Raw genomic sequence first — 19206 nt, forward strand, 5'->3', positions numbered from 1 at the left:
ATGATTGCCTACCCATCACAGACTGTTCATCAACCTCGCTTGGAGAGAATGCAAGTGGCATCGGACTATTTGACTCCAGGATACCTCACTGTACCAAAAACATCCTACCAGAACGTGATAAACTCAATTTTTAAAAAATTATTCCTTCTATTCCTAAGAAACTGCTGTAAACCAAAATCCTTTTTCCGGTTAACCTTTTTTTTGAATGTATGTGTGTGTGCATGAGGGTTAAGGAATTAGAGAGTTTTCATATATATAGATTTATCTCATTAGTAGTTAAAACTTATTATTTATTTTCTAATAAAGAGTTAATGTTGTTATTTAAAGAAATCTGGTTTGGTGTGCTGTATTCTGGGGGAAAAATGAAGTGTTTAATTTGGCTATTCTTCAGTAGGTGGAAAACATTATTTGATATGCTATGACCTGTGGAGTAGTGGGACTGAATTAACAGTGCATTACTCCCGCCTTTGTCGTAGCACTACTCAACTTCCATTTCTGGCCCCCATATTAACTGGCATTGTAAAAAGTTCCCTCTCTAGTATTTCTTGTTTAGTTTAGGATAATTCTGATCCCTCACTTTATGAACTCATGGACTCAAGAAATAGAGAGGCATCTGATTAATAATCTTTATTTATCCATATACTAATACAAACCCAGCGCATGCAATACTTACGCGATTGACGTCAATTATACTCACACGTTTGGTCGCCCTCCTAATATTGTTTTCTTTGGCTCATTGCCATATATAATTGTGCTTGTGTGAAGCACCTGGGGATATTTTTCTAAGTTAGTTGCTGTAAATAAGGAAGCTAGGACATCAGTACTAATGTCCCATAATCAGAACTAAGCTGGCGTCAATGTAAAAAGCATGCATTGATTACCCTGTTATGACAACTGTACAATGACTGTTGATATTACTCATTGAGTGTATTACATATTTTTGCTGTCTGGATTCTGGCAAAATTCTTACATTTAAAGATTTGTTGTTCAATTTAAATTGTACCATGTAGATGCAAAGTGGTTTTAAATAGTCTTATTTTGTAGCCTTCAGTTTTGGCATCTAAAGTGCTCTGTATTTAGATATGACTGTTAGCTACTTTCTTTCTATATAATAGATTTAACAAACCGGAGCTGGAATAGTCTGACACTATTATAAACATTATTACACTTGTACATTGCAATTTCAGAATATGAAATGGGATAGAGCGAGTTATGGGAAAGGGATTAAGCCGGCTAATTGATGCTAACAAGGTAGAAACTGTAATGCGGTGTAGCTCAAATTGGTGGTGCAGTTTAAACTGCCAGATGATCACCTCAGTCAAATGGGCAGAATTTTCAAATGCCCGTCAGGGAGGGAGCGAGTGCGTGCACTATTTGGAAACCGTGTTCCCAAAGGGTGGCACTGGGTCCCGCCACCTCCTGAATGCAAAGCAATTATGAAAGGGACGCCAGGAGTGGGAGATACTGAAACCTGAACGCCTACAATTAGTTGACTGTTGAGCTCGTTGAGGAGCTCATTGAAAGGCTTTGCAGGAGCAGTTTGCGATATTCAATGGAAGGGCACGGGAAAACGCAATGTCTGGAACATGGCAGGGTGTAGAAGTCATGAACACTACAGGGGGCCAAGACAGCTATTGGAAGGGCTGTTTAACACATTGCAGAGCACAGAATAAAGCTCAGCTGCTCAAACAGAGGCACAGACCAGCCATCACTGGAGATGTAAGACTTGCATTTGTGAGTGGTAGGAACCTGGAGAAGGATGTAAGGCTGCTAGCATCACTTGGGAAGCTGGGGTTGGCAGGGGAAGGTCTGGTGAATGAACGAACACCAGCTGAGGGAGTTGAGATGGGAACAGGCTACTCTGACATTGGACAGAGCAGCTAGGGTGAGCTTCAGCAGATGCAACCTCCTGGACGGTAGGAGGCCAGAAGAGCACAGCGGGGGGCTGCAAGTGAAAGAAGGCACTACCCAAGACATCAGGTGTTCTGCCCAAGAGTCAGCTACCTGCATTATGAGAGCGCCAGTGCCGTAGGAGGCTATGCCTATCCAGGCAGATGGTCTCGGATATTTGTGCTCTGATCCACAATGACATGAGGCCTCACGGCCGCTATGAAAGTTGCTTACCTGCAGCCATCAATGTCACTGTGGTGAGTTTTTATGCAACCAGGTAATTCCAGGGATCAGCTACGGGATAGAGCTACCAATGACCCTGTTGTTCACGGCCTCCTGTCTCACCGTTGCTCACATACTGACACATTGGCATCCTGGCAAATTCCAGTGCTGCTCCCTCCAACGAGGTAAGAGTGTGAAGGTTGGCCACACCACCACCAATTCACATCATTTCCCATGAGTTGTCAGCTCTCTTTTCATGCAGGGTGAAGGGAGAATGATTCATGAGTAGGCTGCCCTCCCTCACCTCTTCCAGCATGACATTCACATGAACTGCTGTGCCCCTCAGTGATGCCCCCTTCTGAATAGCGCCCTAAAAGTGAGGGCGATTGCCATCTCAAGTGATGCAACTGGATACTTGATCTGACAATGTTAGGGAGAACTGTGGACATTCTGTGAGGTCAGCTCGTCTGTATGCTGCTGTACACAGAATTGGTGACCTGTCACCCAGGTGCTGCTTGCCACTCACCTTTCTGGATCTTATCAGGTCATTGAATCTCTTTCAACACTGCACCCATGTCCTTCGGGTCACTGCTTGGCTGCTGACCTCTGTTGCCACCTCCATCCATGCCCTCTTTGCGTCTCTTGGAGGGTTCCTTTTCCCAGATGCTGCGAATAAAATATGTCGTCTTTCTCCAGCTGCCTCGGTTAATGCCTCAAGGGAGGCAGAAGAGAAGTGTGGGGCCACCCATGGATGCCTGCCAGTGACAACGCTGGCCCTTCAGTCCGTTGCGGATCCATCTCTTCAGCGAACAGCAAGCCCAGACATGGCTGCTGTTCACCTTTTCAAAGAACCCTCGTTTTGCAAGTCCTGCCTCCGTAATGGTTCTGGCACTGCTAATGGAGTGCCACACTCGCCCCCTGACCAATTAGGTCATTGGTATTTAAAAATAGTGTTTCATCAGTGTTGCAGCATGGGGTCGGGACCTGGAAATGTTCCAGGCATTGGGTTTCCGACGCCAGAACGAAAATTTAGACCATGGTTTCCATTGTAACCAGTAATGGATCCATGACTAAAATTCGAATTTGACTGCTTCAAGCAGATCTTGATGTGTTGGGAGATTGGGTTTATGACTGGTAAATTATGTTTAATTTGGAGAAGTGCAGTGTTTTGCATGTGGGCAGGATGAATGCTCAACATACATACTTTTCTTTTGGGCCTCCTTATCTCGAGAGACAATGGATACGTGCCTGGAGGTGGTCAGTGGTTTGTGAAGCAGCGCCTGGAGTGGCTATAAAGGCCAATTCTGGAGTGACAGGCTCTTCCACAGGTGCTGCAGAGAAATTTGTTTGTTGGGGCTGTTGCACAGTTGGCTCTCCCCTTGCGCCTCTGTCTTTTTTCCTGCCAACTACTACTAATACATACACCCTTCAGGGAAAAGCATTAAAGAAGATGGAGAAAGAAGGAGATCTGGGCAGTCTAGTGCATAAATCTCAAATGGTTCATAAGCAATACCTTAAAATGATAGCTAGACAGAATAGTGTGTTGGGGTGCATTTGTAGTACTATCAAAATCTTGCTGCTTATGCATCCTCGATTTTAATCGCTCCACCATTGGTGACCGTGCCTTCAGTTGCCTGAGCCCTAAGCTCTGGAATTCCCTCCCTAAACCTTTCTGCTTCTCCCCCTCTCTTTCCTTCTTTAAGACGCTCCTTAAAACCTACCTCTTTAGGCCAAGCTTTTGGTCATCTGCCCTAACATCTCCTCATGTGGTTCAGAATCAAATTTTGTTTGATGGTACTCCTGCTAATTAGGAGCTCCTTGGGATGTTTTTCTAACTTAAAAGTGCAATATAATTAATACAAGTTTCTGCTGTTGTTGACTGTAAGACAAAACATACAGTTTTATTTTGTCCTTCTACAAGGACCTTAGTCAGGCCTCAGTTGAAATATTGTATCCAGTTTTAGTCTCCTCACATGGTGGGTAATATTGAGGCTTTGGAAAGGGTGTAAAGGAGAGCCTCAGGATGAATTCCCAATGTAAAGCATATTAGTTATCGATAGGCTTAAAGAACTGGGATTCTACACTTTAGAGAAGCGTTGTCTTAGGGGTGATCAGATGATATTTATAAGATGATGAAGGAACTAGATTGTGTTCGAATTGACAGATTGTTCCAAGCAAATCGGTTAGGGAGGACAAGGAGTCACAATTTTGTGTTGTATAAAGTCAGAGCGAGGTGGTTCTATTCCCAGAGAATAGTGGGCCTGTGGAACAAGCTGCTGACTCATGCAGTGAATGCTGATTCACTGAATCCTTTCAAGTGGACCTGAGGCAAAGATCACATTGTACGAAGAGTAGGTACCATATAACATTAATCAGCACTAGAGTGATCTCCTGGACTAGTTTTAGTCACCTAAGGGAATTGGAGAGAAATTTTCCAGATTTTTTTCTTTCCTCCCAAATTGGCCTGGATTCTTATCTGATTTTTTGCCTCTTCCAGGAATTCACATGGTTTCTGGGTGGAGTGGAGAGTATATATGTTCTGATGCACAATGGGTCAGTATTTTGTGGGACAGGCTAGATGAGCAATAGATTCTTTTCCTACATGTCATTGTTCATATGTTTGTAATACGCACAGTTTAAAAATTCTGAGACGATACTTAAAATATATATTCTATTATATAGAATCACTACTTGCTGATTTACCTGTTTGCTGCTTATTTTAACCTTATTGTGCCCCTTCACTTGGATTTCTCAATGGTTCAAAAAAATATATGTTTATGTAATATGTCATGATTTGCCCCAAGCTCACTTCAGAGGGAGCTGAGATTTTGCTTATCTCTAACACAAGTGAATGCCATATTAAATACCATTCAATTCATTTTGTCTCTTTCAAAAAATACTGCCAAATACAGTACAAACACTTTTTACAGTAGCTGATCACCTAAAGTGTGTAGTCACAGCAGGCTGATCTAGTTTTCAGACTTGAGTAGTTAAATATACCAACATACGAATTAGGAGCAGGAGTAGGCTACTCGGCTCCTCAAGCCTGCTCCGCCATTCAACAAGATCATGGCTGATCTGATTGTAACCTCAACTCCACATTCCCACCTACCACCGATAACCTTTGCCTTAAAAATATTCAAGGATTCTACTTCCATCGCCTTTTGAGGAAGGGAGTTACAATGACTCCTGACCCTCTGAGAGAAAAAAATTCTCTATGTTAAATGGGCGACCCCTTATTTTTAAACAGTGACCCTAGTTATAGATTCTCCCACAAGAGAGAACATCCTTTCCACATCCACCCTGTCAAGACCCCTCATCTAAGTCATTGATATAAATTTTAAAAAGTTGAGGCTCCTGCACAGACCCCTGTGGGGCTCCACTCGTCACATAATGCCAATCAGAAACAGACCCATTTATACATACATTCTTTTTTCTACCCGCCAGCCAATCCTCTAGCCATGCAAATGTGTTCAGTATGGAGGTGGACAATGTAAGTGTAGAGATCAGGGAGGGGTATTGTGATATGCTTGAACATGTTAGCATTGAAAGGGAGGAAGTATTTGCTGTTTTAGCGGGCTTAAAAGTGGATAAATCCCCAGGCCCAGATGAGATGTATCGCAGGCTGCTATGTGAAGCAAGGGAGGAGATAGCAAGGGCTCTGACACAAATTTTCAAATCCTCTCTGGCCACAGGAGAGGTGCCAGAGGACTGGAGGACGGCGAATGTGGTATCATTATTCAAGAAGGGTAGCAGGGATAAACCAGGTAATTGCAGGCCAGTAAGTCTAACATCTTCTTTCTTCTTTCTTTTGGGCCTCCTTATCTCGAGAGACAATGGATACGCGCCTGGAGGTGGTCAGTGGTTTGTGAAGCAGCGCCTGGAGTGGCTATAAAGGCCAATTCTAGAGTGACAGGCTCTTCCACAGGTGCTGCAGAGAAATTTGTTTGTCGGGGCTGTTGCACAGTTGGGTCTCCCCTTGCGCCTCTGTCTTTTTTCCTGCCAACTACTAAGTCTCTTCGACTCGCCACATTTTAGCCCTGTCTTTATGGCTGCCTGCCAGCTCTGGCGAACGCTGGCAATTGACTCCCACAACTTGTGATCAATGTCACACGATTTCATGTCGCGTTTGCAGACGTCTTTAAAGCGGAGACATGGACGGCCGATGGGTCTGATACCAGTGGCGAGCTTGCTGTACAATGTGTCTTTGGGGATCCTGCCATCTTCCATGTGGCTCACATGGCCAAGCCATCTCAAGCGCCGCTGACTCAGTAGTGTGTACAAGCTGGGGATGTTGGCCGCCTCAAGGACTTCTGTGTTGGAGATACGGTCCTGCCATCTCATGCCAAGTATTCTCCGGAGGCAGCAAAGATGGAATGAATTGAGACGTTGCTCTTGGCTGGCATACGTTGTCCAGGCCTCGCTGCCGTAGAGCAAGGTACTGAGGACACAGGCCTGATACACTCGGACTTTTGTGTTCCGTGTCAGTGCGCCATTTTCCCACACTCTCTTGGCCAGTCTGGACATAGCAGTGGAAGCCTTACCCATGCGCTTGTTGATTTCTGCATCTAGAGACAGGTTACTGGTGATAGTTGAGCCTAGGTAGGTGAACTCTTGAACCACTTCCAGAGCGTGGTCGCCAATATTGATGGATGGAGCATTTCTGACGTCCTGCCCCATGATGTTCGTTTTCTTGAGGCTGATGGTTAGGCCAAATTCATTGCAGGCAGCCGCAAACCTGTCGTCTAACATCAGTGGTTGTGAAACTATTGGAAAAAATTCTGAGAGGCAGGATTAATCTCCACTTGGAGAGGCAGGGATTAATCAAGGATAGTCAGCATGGCTTTGTCAGGGGGAGATCATGTGTAACAAATTTGATTGAATTTTTTGAGGAGGTGACTAGGTGTGTAGATGAGGGTAAAGCAGTTGATGTAGTCTGCATGGACTTCAGTAAGGCTTTTGATAAGGTCAAGAAGATAAGAGCCCATGGGATCCAGGGCAGTTTGACAAATTGGATCCAAAATTGGCTTAATGGCAGGAGGCAGAGGGTGATGGTCGAGGGTAGTTCGCAGATGACGCGAAAATTGGAAATAGTGAGGAGGAACGCCTTAGATTACAGGACGCTATAAATGGGCTGGTAAGATGGGCAGAGCAGAGGCAAATGGAATTTAATCCTGAGACGTGTAAGGTGATGCATTTTGGGAGGACTAACAAGGCAAGGAAATATACAATGAATGGTAGGACCCTAGGATGTACAGAGGGTCTGAGGAACCTTGGTGTACTTGTCCATTGATCACTGAAGGCAGCAGCACAGGTAGATAGGTGGTTAGGAAGGCATATGGGATACTTGCCTTTATTAGCCGAGGCATAGAATATAAGAGCAGGGAGGTTATGATGGAGCTGTATAAAATACTAGTTCGGCCACAGCTGGAGTACTGTGTACAGTTCTGGGCGCCACACTATAGGAAGGATGTGATTGCACTGGAGAGGGTGCAGAGGAGATTCACCAGGATGTTGCCTGGGCTGGAGCCTTTCAGCTATGAAGAGAGACTGGATAGGCTAGGGTTGTTTTCCTTAGAGCAGAGAAGGCTGAGGGGGGACCTGATTGAGGTATACAAAATGATGGGGGGGATAGATAGCGTAGATAAGAAGAAACTTTTTCCCTTAGCAGTGGTTTCAATAACCAGGGGGCATAGATTTAATGTAAGGGGCAGGAGGTTTAGAGGGGATTTGAGGTAAAGTTTTTTCACCCAGAAGGTGGTTGGAATCTGGAACACACTGCCTGAAGAGGTGGTAGAGGCAGGAACCCTCACAACATTTAAGAATGAGCACTTGAAACACCATAGCATACAAGGCTAGGGGCCAAGTGCTGGAAAATGGGATTAGAATACATAGGTACTTGATGCCAACACGGACACAATAGGCCAAAGGGCCTGTTTCTGTGCTGTATAGCTCTATGACCTTTCCCACAATTGACGTCAGGCTAACTAGCCTATAGTTACCTGTTTTCTGCCTCCCCCGCTACTTGAACAGAGGGGGTTATATTTGCTACTTTCCAGTCTGATGGAACCTTTCCAGAATCTAGCAAATTTTGAAAAATTAACACGAACGCATGTACTACCTCATTAGGCACCTCTTTTAAGACCCTAGGATGAAGCCCATCAAGAGGACCCAGGCACTTGTCAGCCTGCAGTTCCATCAGTTCGCTCAGTACCGCTTCCCTGGTGATAGTAATTTCAGCAAGTTCCTCTTTTCCTTCCACCTCCTGATTTACAGCTATTCCTGGAATGTTTTTTGTATCCTCTACAGTGAAGACAGAAGCAAAATATTTGGTCATTTCATCCACCATTTCCTTATTATCTACTATTAACTCCCCATTCTCACTCTCTAGCGGACCAACACTCACTTTACTTACTCTTCCTTTTTAAATACCGGTAGAAACTCTTGCTGTCCATTTTTACATTTCTAGCTAGCTTCCTCTCAGACTCTAATTTCTTTCTCCTGATTAACATTTTAGTCATACTCAGCCGTTCTTCATATTCTGACCAATCATCTGACCTGCCACTCACTGTAGTTCACTACAGCTGGCTCAGCTTTCATGCCCACATAGTTGCCCTTATTTAACTTTAAAATACTCATCTTAGACCCACTCCTCTCTCTTCCAAACTGGATGTAAAATTCATTCACTACCTGGAGGTGCCATTACTCTGAGGTCAATAATTAATCCTGTCACATTTACACAATAGCATGTGAAGAGGACATAAGGAGTTTGCAGACCAATATAGATAGGTTGAGTGAGTGGGCAAAAATCTGGCAGATGGAGTATAATGTGGGAAAATGTGAAGTTGTTTACTTTGGCAGGAAAAATAAAAAAAGAGTATTACTTAAAAGAAGAATGACTGCAGAATTCCGAGGTGCAGAGGGATCTAGGTGTTCTAGTGCAGAAGTCACAAAAAGTTAGTATGTCGGTACAGCAGGTAATAAAGAAGGCTCCGAAGAAGGGTCACTGACCCGAAACATTAACTCTGCTTCTCTCTCCACAAATGCTGCCAGACCTGCTGAGTATTTTCAGCATTTCTTGTTTTTATTTCAGATTTCCAGCATCCGCAGTATTTTGCTTTTATATTATTAATAAAGAAGGCTAATGGAATGCTGTCCTTTATTACGAGAGAAACTGAAAATAAACGTAAGGGTGTTATGCTTCAGTTATACAGGGCATTGGTGAGACCACATCTTGAATACTGTGTTCAGTTTTGGTCTCCTTATTTAAGAAAGGATGTAAATGCATTGGAGGCGGTTCAGAGGAGGTTTACTAGATTGATACCTGGAATGAGCAGTTTGTCTTATGAGGAACGGTTGGACAGACTGGGCTTGTTTTCACTGGAGTTCAGAACAATGAGGGGAGACTTGATTGAAGTTTATAAGATCCTGAACGGTCTTGACAAGGTGGATGTGGAGAGGATGTTTCCTCTTGTGGGTGAGTCCAGAACTAGGGGGCACTGTTTTAAAATTAGGGGTCACCCTTTCAGGACAGAGATGAGGAGAATTGTTTTCTCTCAGTGAGTTATGTGACTTTGGAACTCTCTGCTTCAGAAGGTGGTGGAGGCGGGGTCATTGAATATTTTTAAGGCGGAGTTAGATAGATTCTTGTTAGGCAAGGGAATCAAAGGTTATCGGGGGTAGATGGGAGTGTGGAATTCAAGACAGAAACAGATCAGCCATGATCTTATTCAATGGCAGAGTAGGCTAGATGGGCTGAATGGCCTATTTCTGCTCCTAATTCGTGTGTTTGTATGTTCGTATTTTATCTGGTCGCTTGCCCTTTTAATTCACCACCCTGCTCTCATACCCACATTTCTGTCCTTGGCCTGCTGCTGTGTTCCAGTGAACCTCAACGCAAGCTCGAGGAACAGCACCTCATCTTCTGATTAGGCACTCTACAGCCTTCTGGACTCAATATTGAGTTCAACAATTTCAGCACGTGACTGCCTTTTTAAATTTAATTTAATTTTTTTATTTTTTAACCATGTGCCTCTCGTAAACTTGTTTTTGGACAGAGCTGTTCATTATTCTGCCATTAATACTCTGGACTAATGCTTTGTCTTTCATACAACTATTAACACTCCCTTTGCCTTTGTTCCATGACAGCTTTGTCATTTAATCTCTCCTGCCCTCTGCCCTATCGCACACCTTCCCTTTAATTCCCCCCTCCCGCTTTTCACTTGCTCAAAGCCTATTATATTTCTAACCTTTGCCAGTTCTGATGAAAGGTCACAGATCTGAAACGTTAATTCTGTTTCTCTCTTCACAGATGCTGCCAGACCTGCTGAGTATTTCCAGCACTTTCTATTTTTATTATATATCTACCCACTAGCTGATCTCCTGTGGTAATGCACATGGAAAGTCAGACCAAGTATAAAGCTGGGTTAGAGAGTCATGAAATAATGGGAGCATGGCATGCTGATTGAACACCTCCCTGTTTTAAAGTCATGCATTATGTTGTTATATTTATATTAATATTCCTTTTGTGCAGTTATAATAGTAACTGCCTATGTAAACTTGTCATGCTGTAATTACAACCCTCTACCAGTGGTGGCACTGCAGGAAAGTGTAATTACAGAGTGACTAGCTTACATAAGCAACTTTTATTATAAATGTGGACAGACAAATTTATGATGGAAAAAGTTGACAAGTGTTCTGTGCAGATGAAAGATTTTTATATCTTATCTGTGCATATCTGTACGTTTCTGAAATAAACTCAGGGCAAGTAGAAAGGAGAGTTGCTGTTTTGTTTGCAGCATTTGCAGTCTGCTTGACATTGAGCTGCCTCAGTGATTGTCAGCACTCACTGAGAATCGTATCAAGCCATCTATCACTTTCAAGGATGTGTTGGGGGAGGAGAAAGAGTGAGTCTCCCAAAAGTAGATTTGTAAAATAGTGTTCACCATGCTAAACGTAGAGTGTCTGCCAGTGAGGGGGAGAACAGCTGATGTATGGTATTCTTGGACCTCTTTTAATTGCTTCACATACACACTGTAAACCAGCTTTTGCTAAATACCCAAGAGAATTGAAGCAGCTGCACCAGTATTTGAGATCCGGACCAAACTCAATTGGCAGTGGAGCAGCTTGTCCTCATTTCTTAAGCATCTGTGTTGAGAGCTGTAGTGTTTGTCTCCTGTAGAAAGGATCTTTGCAATAAAGTAGAAGGATTTACCAATCCAGCAAAAAATGTCCATTCAGAGCTCTTACTGGAGTCTGGTACATGGAGAAAGTCCTTTGATATGTCTTTAGTCCTTATGCTTTCATGCAGAGATGGCAGGAACTAATTTACACACAACTGTATTGATATTACATTTTACTTTCTCTTCACAGAGGCTTTATTGGAACGATATGTTCACAGGCCGACTGCGTTGTGAGATTCCACCAGCACTGGTAAGTAGGTCATTGTTACTTCCCTCTTCCTCGCTACTCGGTATTTATTATTGGCGAGAGAAGTGGGGGTGGGTGAGGGATGGGGGAATCTTCTTTCACAGAGACCAGCTTTCAGTCCCAGGGAGTGGGAGAAAAGGAAATAAAAGGACCCCAGCTGTCCGTTTCATTGTGGCTGTCATTACTCTGTAACTGCCTTGAGAGAATGGTCTTTTGCTGCTTCTGTTGATGGTAATGACTGGTTTTAATCATTTCTAAATGGTGCAGTGCAGGAAAAATGAATCGCTCACTCAAATGATAAGAAGTAGCAACGAGAAAAGGCCATTCAGGTCTCCAGGGCTCCATCTGACCACTTCTCATCTATGGAGAAATTACTCTTTGTATTAAGCTTATAAATTAGGCCTGTTCTCTGATGCTACTTTTGCAGTACTCTTTATCTCGAACTTACTGATTCCCTTCATCATATTAACAACTCCAATCATGTCTTTCTTCCCAAATCATCTCTTCCAATGAAACTGGATGAAGCCTGCTCACAGATGCTCAGTTTGGTTTCCACCAGGGTCACTCAGCCCCAGACCTTATTACAGCCTTGGTCCAACCATGGAGAAAAGAGCTGAATTCAAGAGGTGAGGTGAAAGTGACTGCCCTTAACATCAAGGCAGCATTTGACTGAGTGTGTCATCAAGGAGTGGGTGTCAGGGGAAAAACTCTTCCCTGGTTAGGGTCATACCGAGCACAAAGGAAGATGGTTGTGGTTGTTGGAGGCCACACCAAAAATTTATTTACCTTCTGACACTGTCAGTATTTGGTTAGTCATTACAGCCAGTTCTCTCTGGATTTATCTTACTGATCAAAATTCCATTTATTGTCTAATCACATTTGCTATTTTAACTATGCCGTTCAACGTTACACTTCAGTTGCAAAGTATCTGCCTCTTTAGTCTCTTTAGTTCAGTCTCTTTAGATCACTTTGTATTTTCCACACAACTTGGCATCATCTGCAAAATTAGACACTTGAATTTGAATATGTTCATCAAGATCATTCTTGCGTGTTACCAGCAGCAGAGGTGCCATGATTGATACCTTGCATACTCTGCTAGCCACTGCTGGTCATTAGAACTTCTACTATAGTCTTTTATTTCCTAGTATCTAACCACATTCCCAGTTTCCTGATCTCTAAATTACCCCAAGAGTGTCCCAGTAGTACCTTGGATAAGTGCCTTCTGAAAGTCAAGGTGCAAAACATCCAACTATTCTGTTGTATCCTTAAAAAGGAAGCCTAATCTTTGAAACAAAAATGAAAAATTCTGGAAATACTCAGCATGTCAGGCAGCATCTGTGGAGAGAGAAACAGAGCTAACGTTTCAGGTTTGTGACCTTTTATCAGAACTGGCAAAAGTTAGAAATGTAATAGGTTTTGAGCAAGTGAAAGGGCGGAGGAGAAGAAGAACAAAAGGGAAGGTCTGTGGTAGGGTGGAGGGAAAGAGAGGTTGCCATCTAAACTGTAGATAAACTGGGTAAGTTATAAGTTACATCCGCTGCAATAGAAGGACATGACAAGTAGTCCAGAGGCCCAGACTAATGCCCTTGAGACACGGGTTCAAATCTCACCACAGCAGCTGGTGGAATTTAAAATCAATTAATTAATAAATTAAATTAATTGATAAAAAATTGGGAATTGACAGCCAGTCTCTGTAATGGTGCCATGAAACTGTCATCGATTGTCGTAAAAACCCATCTGGTTCACTAATGTCTTTTCGGGAAGGAAATCTGCTGTCCTTACCTGGTCTGGCCTACATGTGACTCCAGACCCACAGCAATGTGGTTGACTCTTAAATGCCCTTTGAAATGACCCAGCATGCCATTCAGTTCAAGCGCAATGAGGGATGGGCAATAAATGCTGGCCTTGCCTCCCATGAAAGAATGACAAAAAAGGTTGTGCTGAAGATGGAGAAACCACAGTCATTTTTCCAGTGTCACCAATGGGTGCAGCAGCCTTCTGAATGCCACACATTGGATGACGAGTGCAAATGTGTTAACCTTTTGGCAGTTTGCATTGTAATTGCAAGTGTCCTTGTACACCAGTCACTGAAAGCAAGCATTCAGGTGTAGCAGGACCCTGAGCTTCCGGTTGCTTGCCATTTCAACACTCCCCCCTGCTCTCATGCTCACATCTCTGTCCTGGGATTGCTGCAGTGTTCCAGTGAACATCAACGCAAGCTTGAGGAACAGCATCTCATCTACCGATTAGGCACACTACAGCCTGCCGGACTGAACATTGAGTTCAATAATTTCAGAGCATGACAGCCCCCCATTTTACTTTCATTTTTAGTTATTTTTTCTTTTTTACATTTTTTACAATTTTTTTTTGTATGTTTAATTCATTTCATCTTAGTTTGTTCAGTTTGCTTACCCACTGTTTTGTTTTCATGTTTGCACTTGCTGCTGTTCAATCTTCAGTCCGTTAACACCTTATCTGTACTAATGCTTTGTCTTTCAACACACCATTAACATATTGTTTGCCTTTGCTCCATGACCTCTTGGTCAGCTATGTGGCCTTGTCCAATCTACACCTTCTCCTTTGTTATCTCTTGCCCCACCCCCACCTCACTTGCTTATAACCTATGACATTTCTAATATTTGTCAGTTCCAAAGAAGGGTCACTGACCCGAAACGTTAACTCTGCTTCTCTTTCCACAAATGCTGCCAGACCTGCTGAGTGGTTCCAGCATTTCTTGTTTTTATTTCGGATTTCCAGCATCCGCAGTATTTTGCTTTTATTCAGGTGTAGCAAGCAGTTAGGAAGGTGAATGGTATGTTGGCCTTCATTGCAAGAGAACTTGAGTACAGGAGCAAGGATGTCTTACTGCAGTTATACAAGGCCTTGGTGAGACCACATCTGGAGTATTGTGTGCAGTTTTGGTCTCCTTATGTTCTTGCCATGGAGGGAGTGCAAAGAAGATTTACTCGGCTGATTCGCAGGATTGACGAATGAGGAGAGATTGGGTCGACTGGGCCTATATTCACTAGAGTTTAGAATAATGAGAGGGGATCTCACAGAAACCTATAAAATTCTAACAGGACTAGACAGGCTAAGTGCAGGGAGGATGTTCCCGATGGCTGGGGAGTCCAGAACCAGGGGTCACAGTCTCAGGATACAGGGTATGCCATTTAGAACCAAGATGAGGAAATATTTCTTCACTCAGAGGGTGGTGAACCTATGGAATTCTCTAGAGCAGAAGGCAGTGGAGGCCAAGTCATTAAATATATTCAAAAAAGAAGATATATATATTTCTTAATGCCAAAGGGATCAAGGGATATGGGGAGAAAGCGGGAACAGAGTACTGAATTAGACGTTCAGCCATGATCTTTTTTTGAATGGCGGAGCAAGCCCGAAGGGCTGAATGGCCTACTCCTGCTCCTATTTTCCATGTTTCTATGTACTATACCCCATTGTACCCCAGCAGGATTCATAGTGGATACATTCTGACCCTGTTGGTTTTAGTGTCTGAGACTGACTGGCACTCCTCTGTCCTCCAGTTAAATGGTTTCCTCCCTAATGAGAATAAATCAGCGCTCAGGAAAATAAAGTTGTGGTTTTCATTTTAAATAATTGACTATTTTATGCAATAAAATAACTCTGAAGGAGCAAGACCAGAGATAATATGGATCTACGGCAATTACCCTGCCTTGATGGATAATGGCACATACAGACTTCATTAGACTTGTCGCAGATGATTAAACAAGGGATTTATCCAGCCTTGCTTTATGTGTCCTGTATTAGGCACAGGTCGGTATTGTTCCTTGATTGATCCCCAAGCTGCATGTTTGAATGGCAAAGGAAGGGTCTTTTTCCAGGGTGAAGTACCAGGGCATGGGTCAGCAGAAACTATGTCTTAAATCAGGTCTCTGGCAGGGCATTCCAGCACTCAAATTCTGAAGTTACTTTTGTATTAAATATATATTTACAGACAAAGCACATCAACATTTCAGGTGAGCTGTTCATCATGAGTTCTGATGCAGGGTCTCAGCTGGAACATGAGCTCACCCTATCCTTTCAGATGCTGATTGACCTGCCATGTGCTTCTACTCTTCCACACCTCCAGCACTCTCAGTTCTATATTTATTACTCTGATTTATTTCTACTTTGAATCTCCCCTCACCCCCTGCATCACCATCTTCGTAAAATCATCCAGGACATGCATGGAAGTAATGCAAATGATAAAATCTGAGGGGTTTTTGGTAGGTACTGTATTGAAATATTAGCCTAGATTACTTGCTAAAGTCTCTCGAGTGGGATTTGAACCCATGGTGTTCTGACTCAGGCAAGAGTGATACCCACTGAGCCACAGCTGACAGCCAAGCTTCAATGGGATAGATGGGCCATTCTGTTTCGTGACTTACTCTGTTACTGAGCTATCATAGAATCTTACAGCACAGAAAGAGGCCATTCAGCCCATCTTGCCTGCACCGACTCTTCAGTTAGTCCCACTCCCCCACTCTTTCCCTATAGCCCTGCAAATTTTTCCTTTACAAATATATATTCAATCTCTTTTGAAAATTAAATAAATCTATGGCACTGTACAACTACGTGCCATGTTAATTTTATGATGATTTCAGTAAAGAGTTACTGTTGTGAGGTGATGCTGAGTTTGTTTTCTGTTATTACAAGAAAGTGATGCATCAGCTGAACCTGCTGATTCCTATCTAAATGGTAATCTTCAGTTGTCTGGTAATTTAGATGAGAGCGCATTTGGCAATAGAAAACCCATTCTTAGATGGAATACTGTAAATCGGAGCGTAACATATTTAATTAATAATATAAAGAAAGATTTTAATACGTGTAGAGACAAGACAGTTGCTTGGCAAAAAGACATCTTAAATGTGAATGAATGCTGCAAGAATTTAATAAACGGATGTTACTGAAGGACTGTTAGATTTGTTTTTTATTAATTAAACATATTGCAAACTAGACTGACAACACTACAAATCTTTCTTGAGTTATACCCTGTAACCACTTAACCCGAGAGTGTATGCAAGTCTGGTTATTTGATTGGATGCATTCATTTAAAGAGATAATGACGGTCGAACAGAAGGACCTTAGGGCAGGATGAATTCCTGGAACAGGAGCCTCATTGACTGCAGGGGTAATTTTATATGGCATTGGTGTTCACCCATCACCTCTGTGCTCACTTACCCATATTGGTTCCCAGTCTTGTTCCCTGGTCTGACAATGCCTCAATTTTAAAATTCTTATCCTTTTTTGCACCTTTGCCTCCCCCACCCTTCCCCCCCACCCCTCCCGGCCCCCCACATGATGGCCTTGCCCCTCCCTATCTCTGTAACTCTCCGATTTTCTTAGCTCCACCATTGGCAGCCATTCCTTCAGCTGCCTAGGCCCTAAGCTCTGGAATTCGCTCCAGAAACCTCATCACCTCACTACCTCTCTCACCTCTTTTAAGATGCTCCTTAAAACTTATCTCTTTATCAAACTTTTAGACGCCTGGCCTCATATCTCCTGATATTATTCAATCAAATTTTTGTCTGATAATCACTTCTGTGATGTGCCTAGGGACGTTTTGTTATTTTAAAAGTGCTATATAAATGCAAGCTGTGGTTGTAAGGGGTAAAATTTACTGTGTTTTAGTCACTGCTCCAGAACATTTACTGGATCACCGAAAAAAAATAAGTGGCTGCACAAATCTGTGAAATATCAAGGTGAATTGCTCTGTTCTCAGAGTTTGATTTTTAGGTGGCGAATCAATCTGTAAGTCCAATTTTCCTTTTTTTTACACTTGCTTCCAGCATGGCAAAAGATGAAATTTGAATTCAATTAACAAATCTGGAATTAAAAGCTATTCTAATGAGCTAATGATGACCATGAAACCATTGTCGATTGTTGTAAAAACCCATCTGGTTCACTAATGTCCTTCAAGGAAGGAAATCTGCTGTCCTTACCTGGTCTGGCTCCAGACCCATAGCAATGTGGTTGACTCTTAAATGGCCTAGCAAGCCACTCAGTTGTATCTAACTGCTATGAAGTCAATAAGGAATGAAACCAGACCGACCACCTGGCATCAACATAGGCACCGGAAACGACAACGGCAAACCCAGTCCTGTCGACCCTGCAAAGTCCTCCTTACTAACATCTGGGGGCTTTTGCCAAAGTTGGGAGAGCTGTCCCACAGACTAGTCAAGCAACAGCCTGATATAGTCATACTCACAGAATCATATCTTACAGACAATGTCCCAGACACTGCCATCACCATCCCCAGGTATGTCCTGTCCCACCGGCAAGACAGATCAGGAAAGGTGGCAGCACAGTTGTATACAGTCAGGAGGGAGTTGCCCTGGGAGTCCTCAACATTGACGCCAGACCCCATGAAGTCTCATGGCATCAGGTCAAACATGGGCAAGGAAACGTCCTGCTGATTACCACCTACCACCTACCACCTCCTGTCAGCTGATGAATCAGTACTCCTCCATGTTGAACAGCACTTGGAGGAAGCACTGAGAGTAACAAGGGCACAGAATGTACTCTGGGTGGGGGACTTCAATGTCCATCACCAAGAGTGGCTCGGTAGCACCACTACGGACCAAGCTGGCTGAGTCCTAAAGGACATAGCTGCTAGACTGGGTCTGTGGCAGGTAGTCAGGGAACCAACAAGAGGGAAAAATATACTTGACCTCGTCACCAATCTGCCTGTCGCAGATGCATCTGTCCATGACAGTATTGGTAGGAGTGACCACCGCAAAGTCCTTGTGGAGACCAAGCCCCCATTGTGTTGTGTGGCACTACCACTGTGCTAAATGGGATATATTTCGAACAGATCGAGCATCTCAAAACTGGGCATCCATGAGGCGCTGTGGGCCATCAGCAGCAGAATTGTACTCAACCACAATTTGTAACCTCATGGCACTGCATATCCCCCACTCTATCATTACCATCAAGCCAGGGGACCAACCCTGGTTGAATGATGAGTGCAGGAGGGCAAGCCAGGAACAGCACCGGGCATAGATCAAAATGAGGTATCAATCTGGTGAAGCTACAACCCAGGACTACATGCATGCCAAACTGCATAAGCAGCATGCGATAGACAGAGCTAAGCGATCCCATAACCAATGAATCAGATCTAAGCTCTGCAGTCCTGCCACATCCAGCCGTGAATGGTGGTGGACAATTAAACAACTAACTGGAGGAGGTGGCTCCACAAATATCCCCATCCTCAACGATGGGGGAGCCCAGCACATCAGTGCAAAACATAAGGCTGAAGCATTTGCAACAATCTTCAGCCAGAAGTGCCGAGTTGGTGATCCATCTCAGCCTCCGCCTGAAGTCCCCAGCATCACAGATGCCAGACTTCAGCCAATTCGATTCACTCCGCGTGATATCAAGAAACGACTGAAGGCACTGGACACTGCAAAATCCATGGGCCCTGACAATATTCCAGCAATAGCACTGAAGACCTGTGCTCTAGAACTTGCCACACCCATAGTCAAGCTGTTCCAGTATAGCTACAACAATGTGGAAAATTGCCCAGGTATGTCCTGTACACAAAAAGCAGGACAAGTCCAAACCGGCCAAATACCGCCGGTATTGTGATGGAAGGTGTCATCAACAGTGCCATCAAGCGGCACTTGCTTAGCAATAACCTGCTCAGTGACG

General features: G+C 43.5%; 1 protein-coding gene across 2 annotated transcripts in view; it reads left to right on the forward strand.

Annotated features, from left to right (window-relative positions):
* The window catches only part of LOC137384469 (ran GTPase-activating protein 1-like), a 752042-nt gene that overhangs the window by 351334 nt on the left and 381502 nt on the right, over positions 1-19206 (forward strand). For both annotated transcript variants that reach the window (XM_068058587.1, XM_068058588.1), the window contains exon 3: positions 11485-11544. In XM_068058587.1, coding sequence (XP_067914688.1) covers positions 11485-11544 — 60 coding nt within the window. The remainder of the gene's footprint in view (positions 1-11484; positions 11545-19206) is intronic.

Source organism: Heterodontus francisci, chromosome 26 (assembly GCF_036365525.1).
Source record: "Heterodontus francisci isolate sHetFra1 chromosome 26, sHetFra1.hap1, whole genome shotgun sequence".
In the NCBI taxonomy this organism is placed as follows: domain Eukaryota; kingdom Metazoa; phylum Chordata; class Chondrichthyes; order Heterodontiformes; family Heterodontidae; genus Heterodontus; species Heterodontus francisci.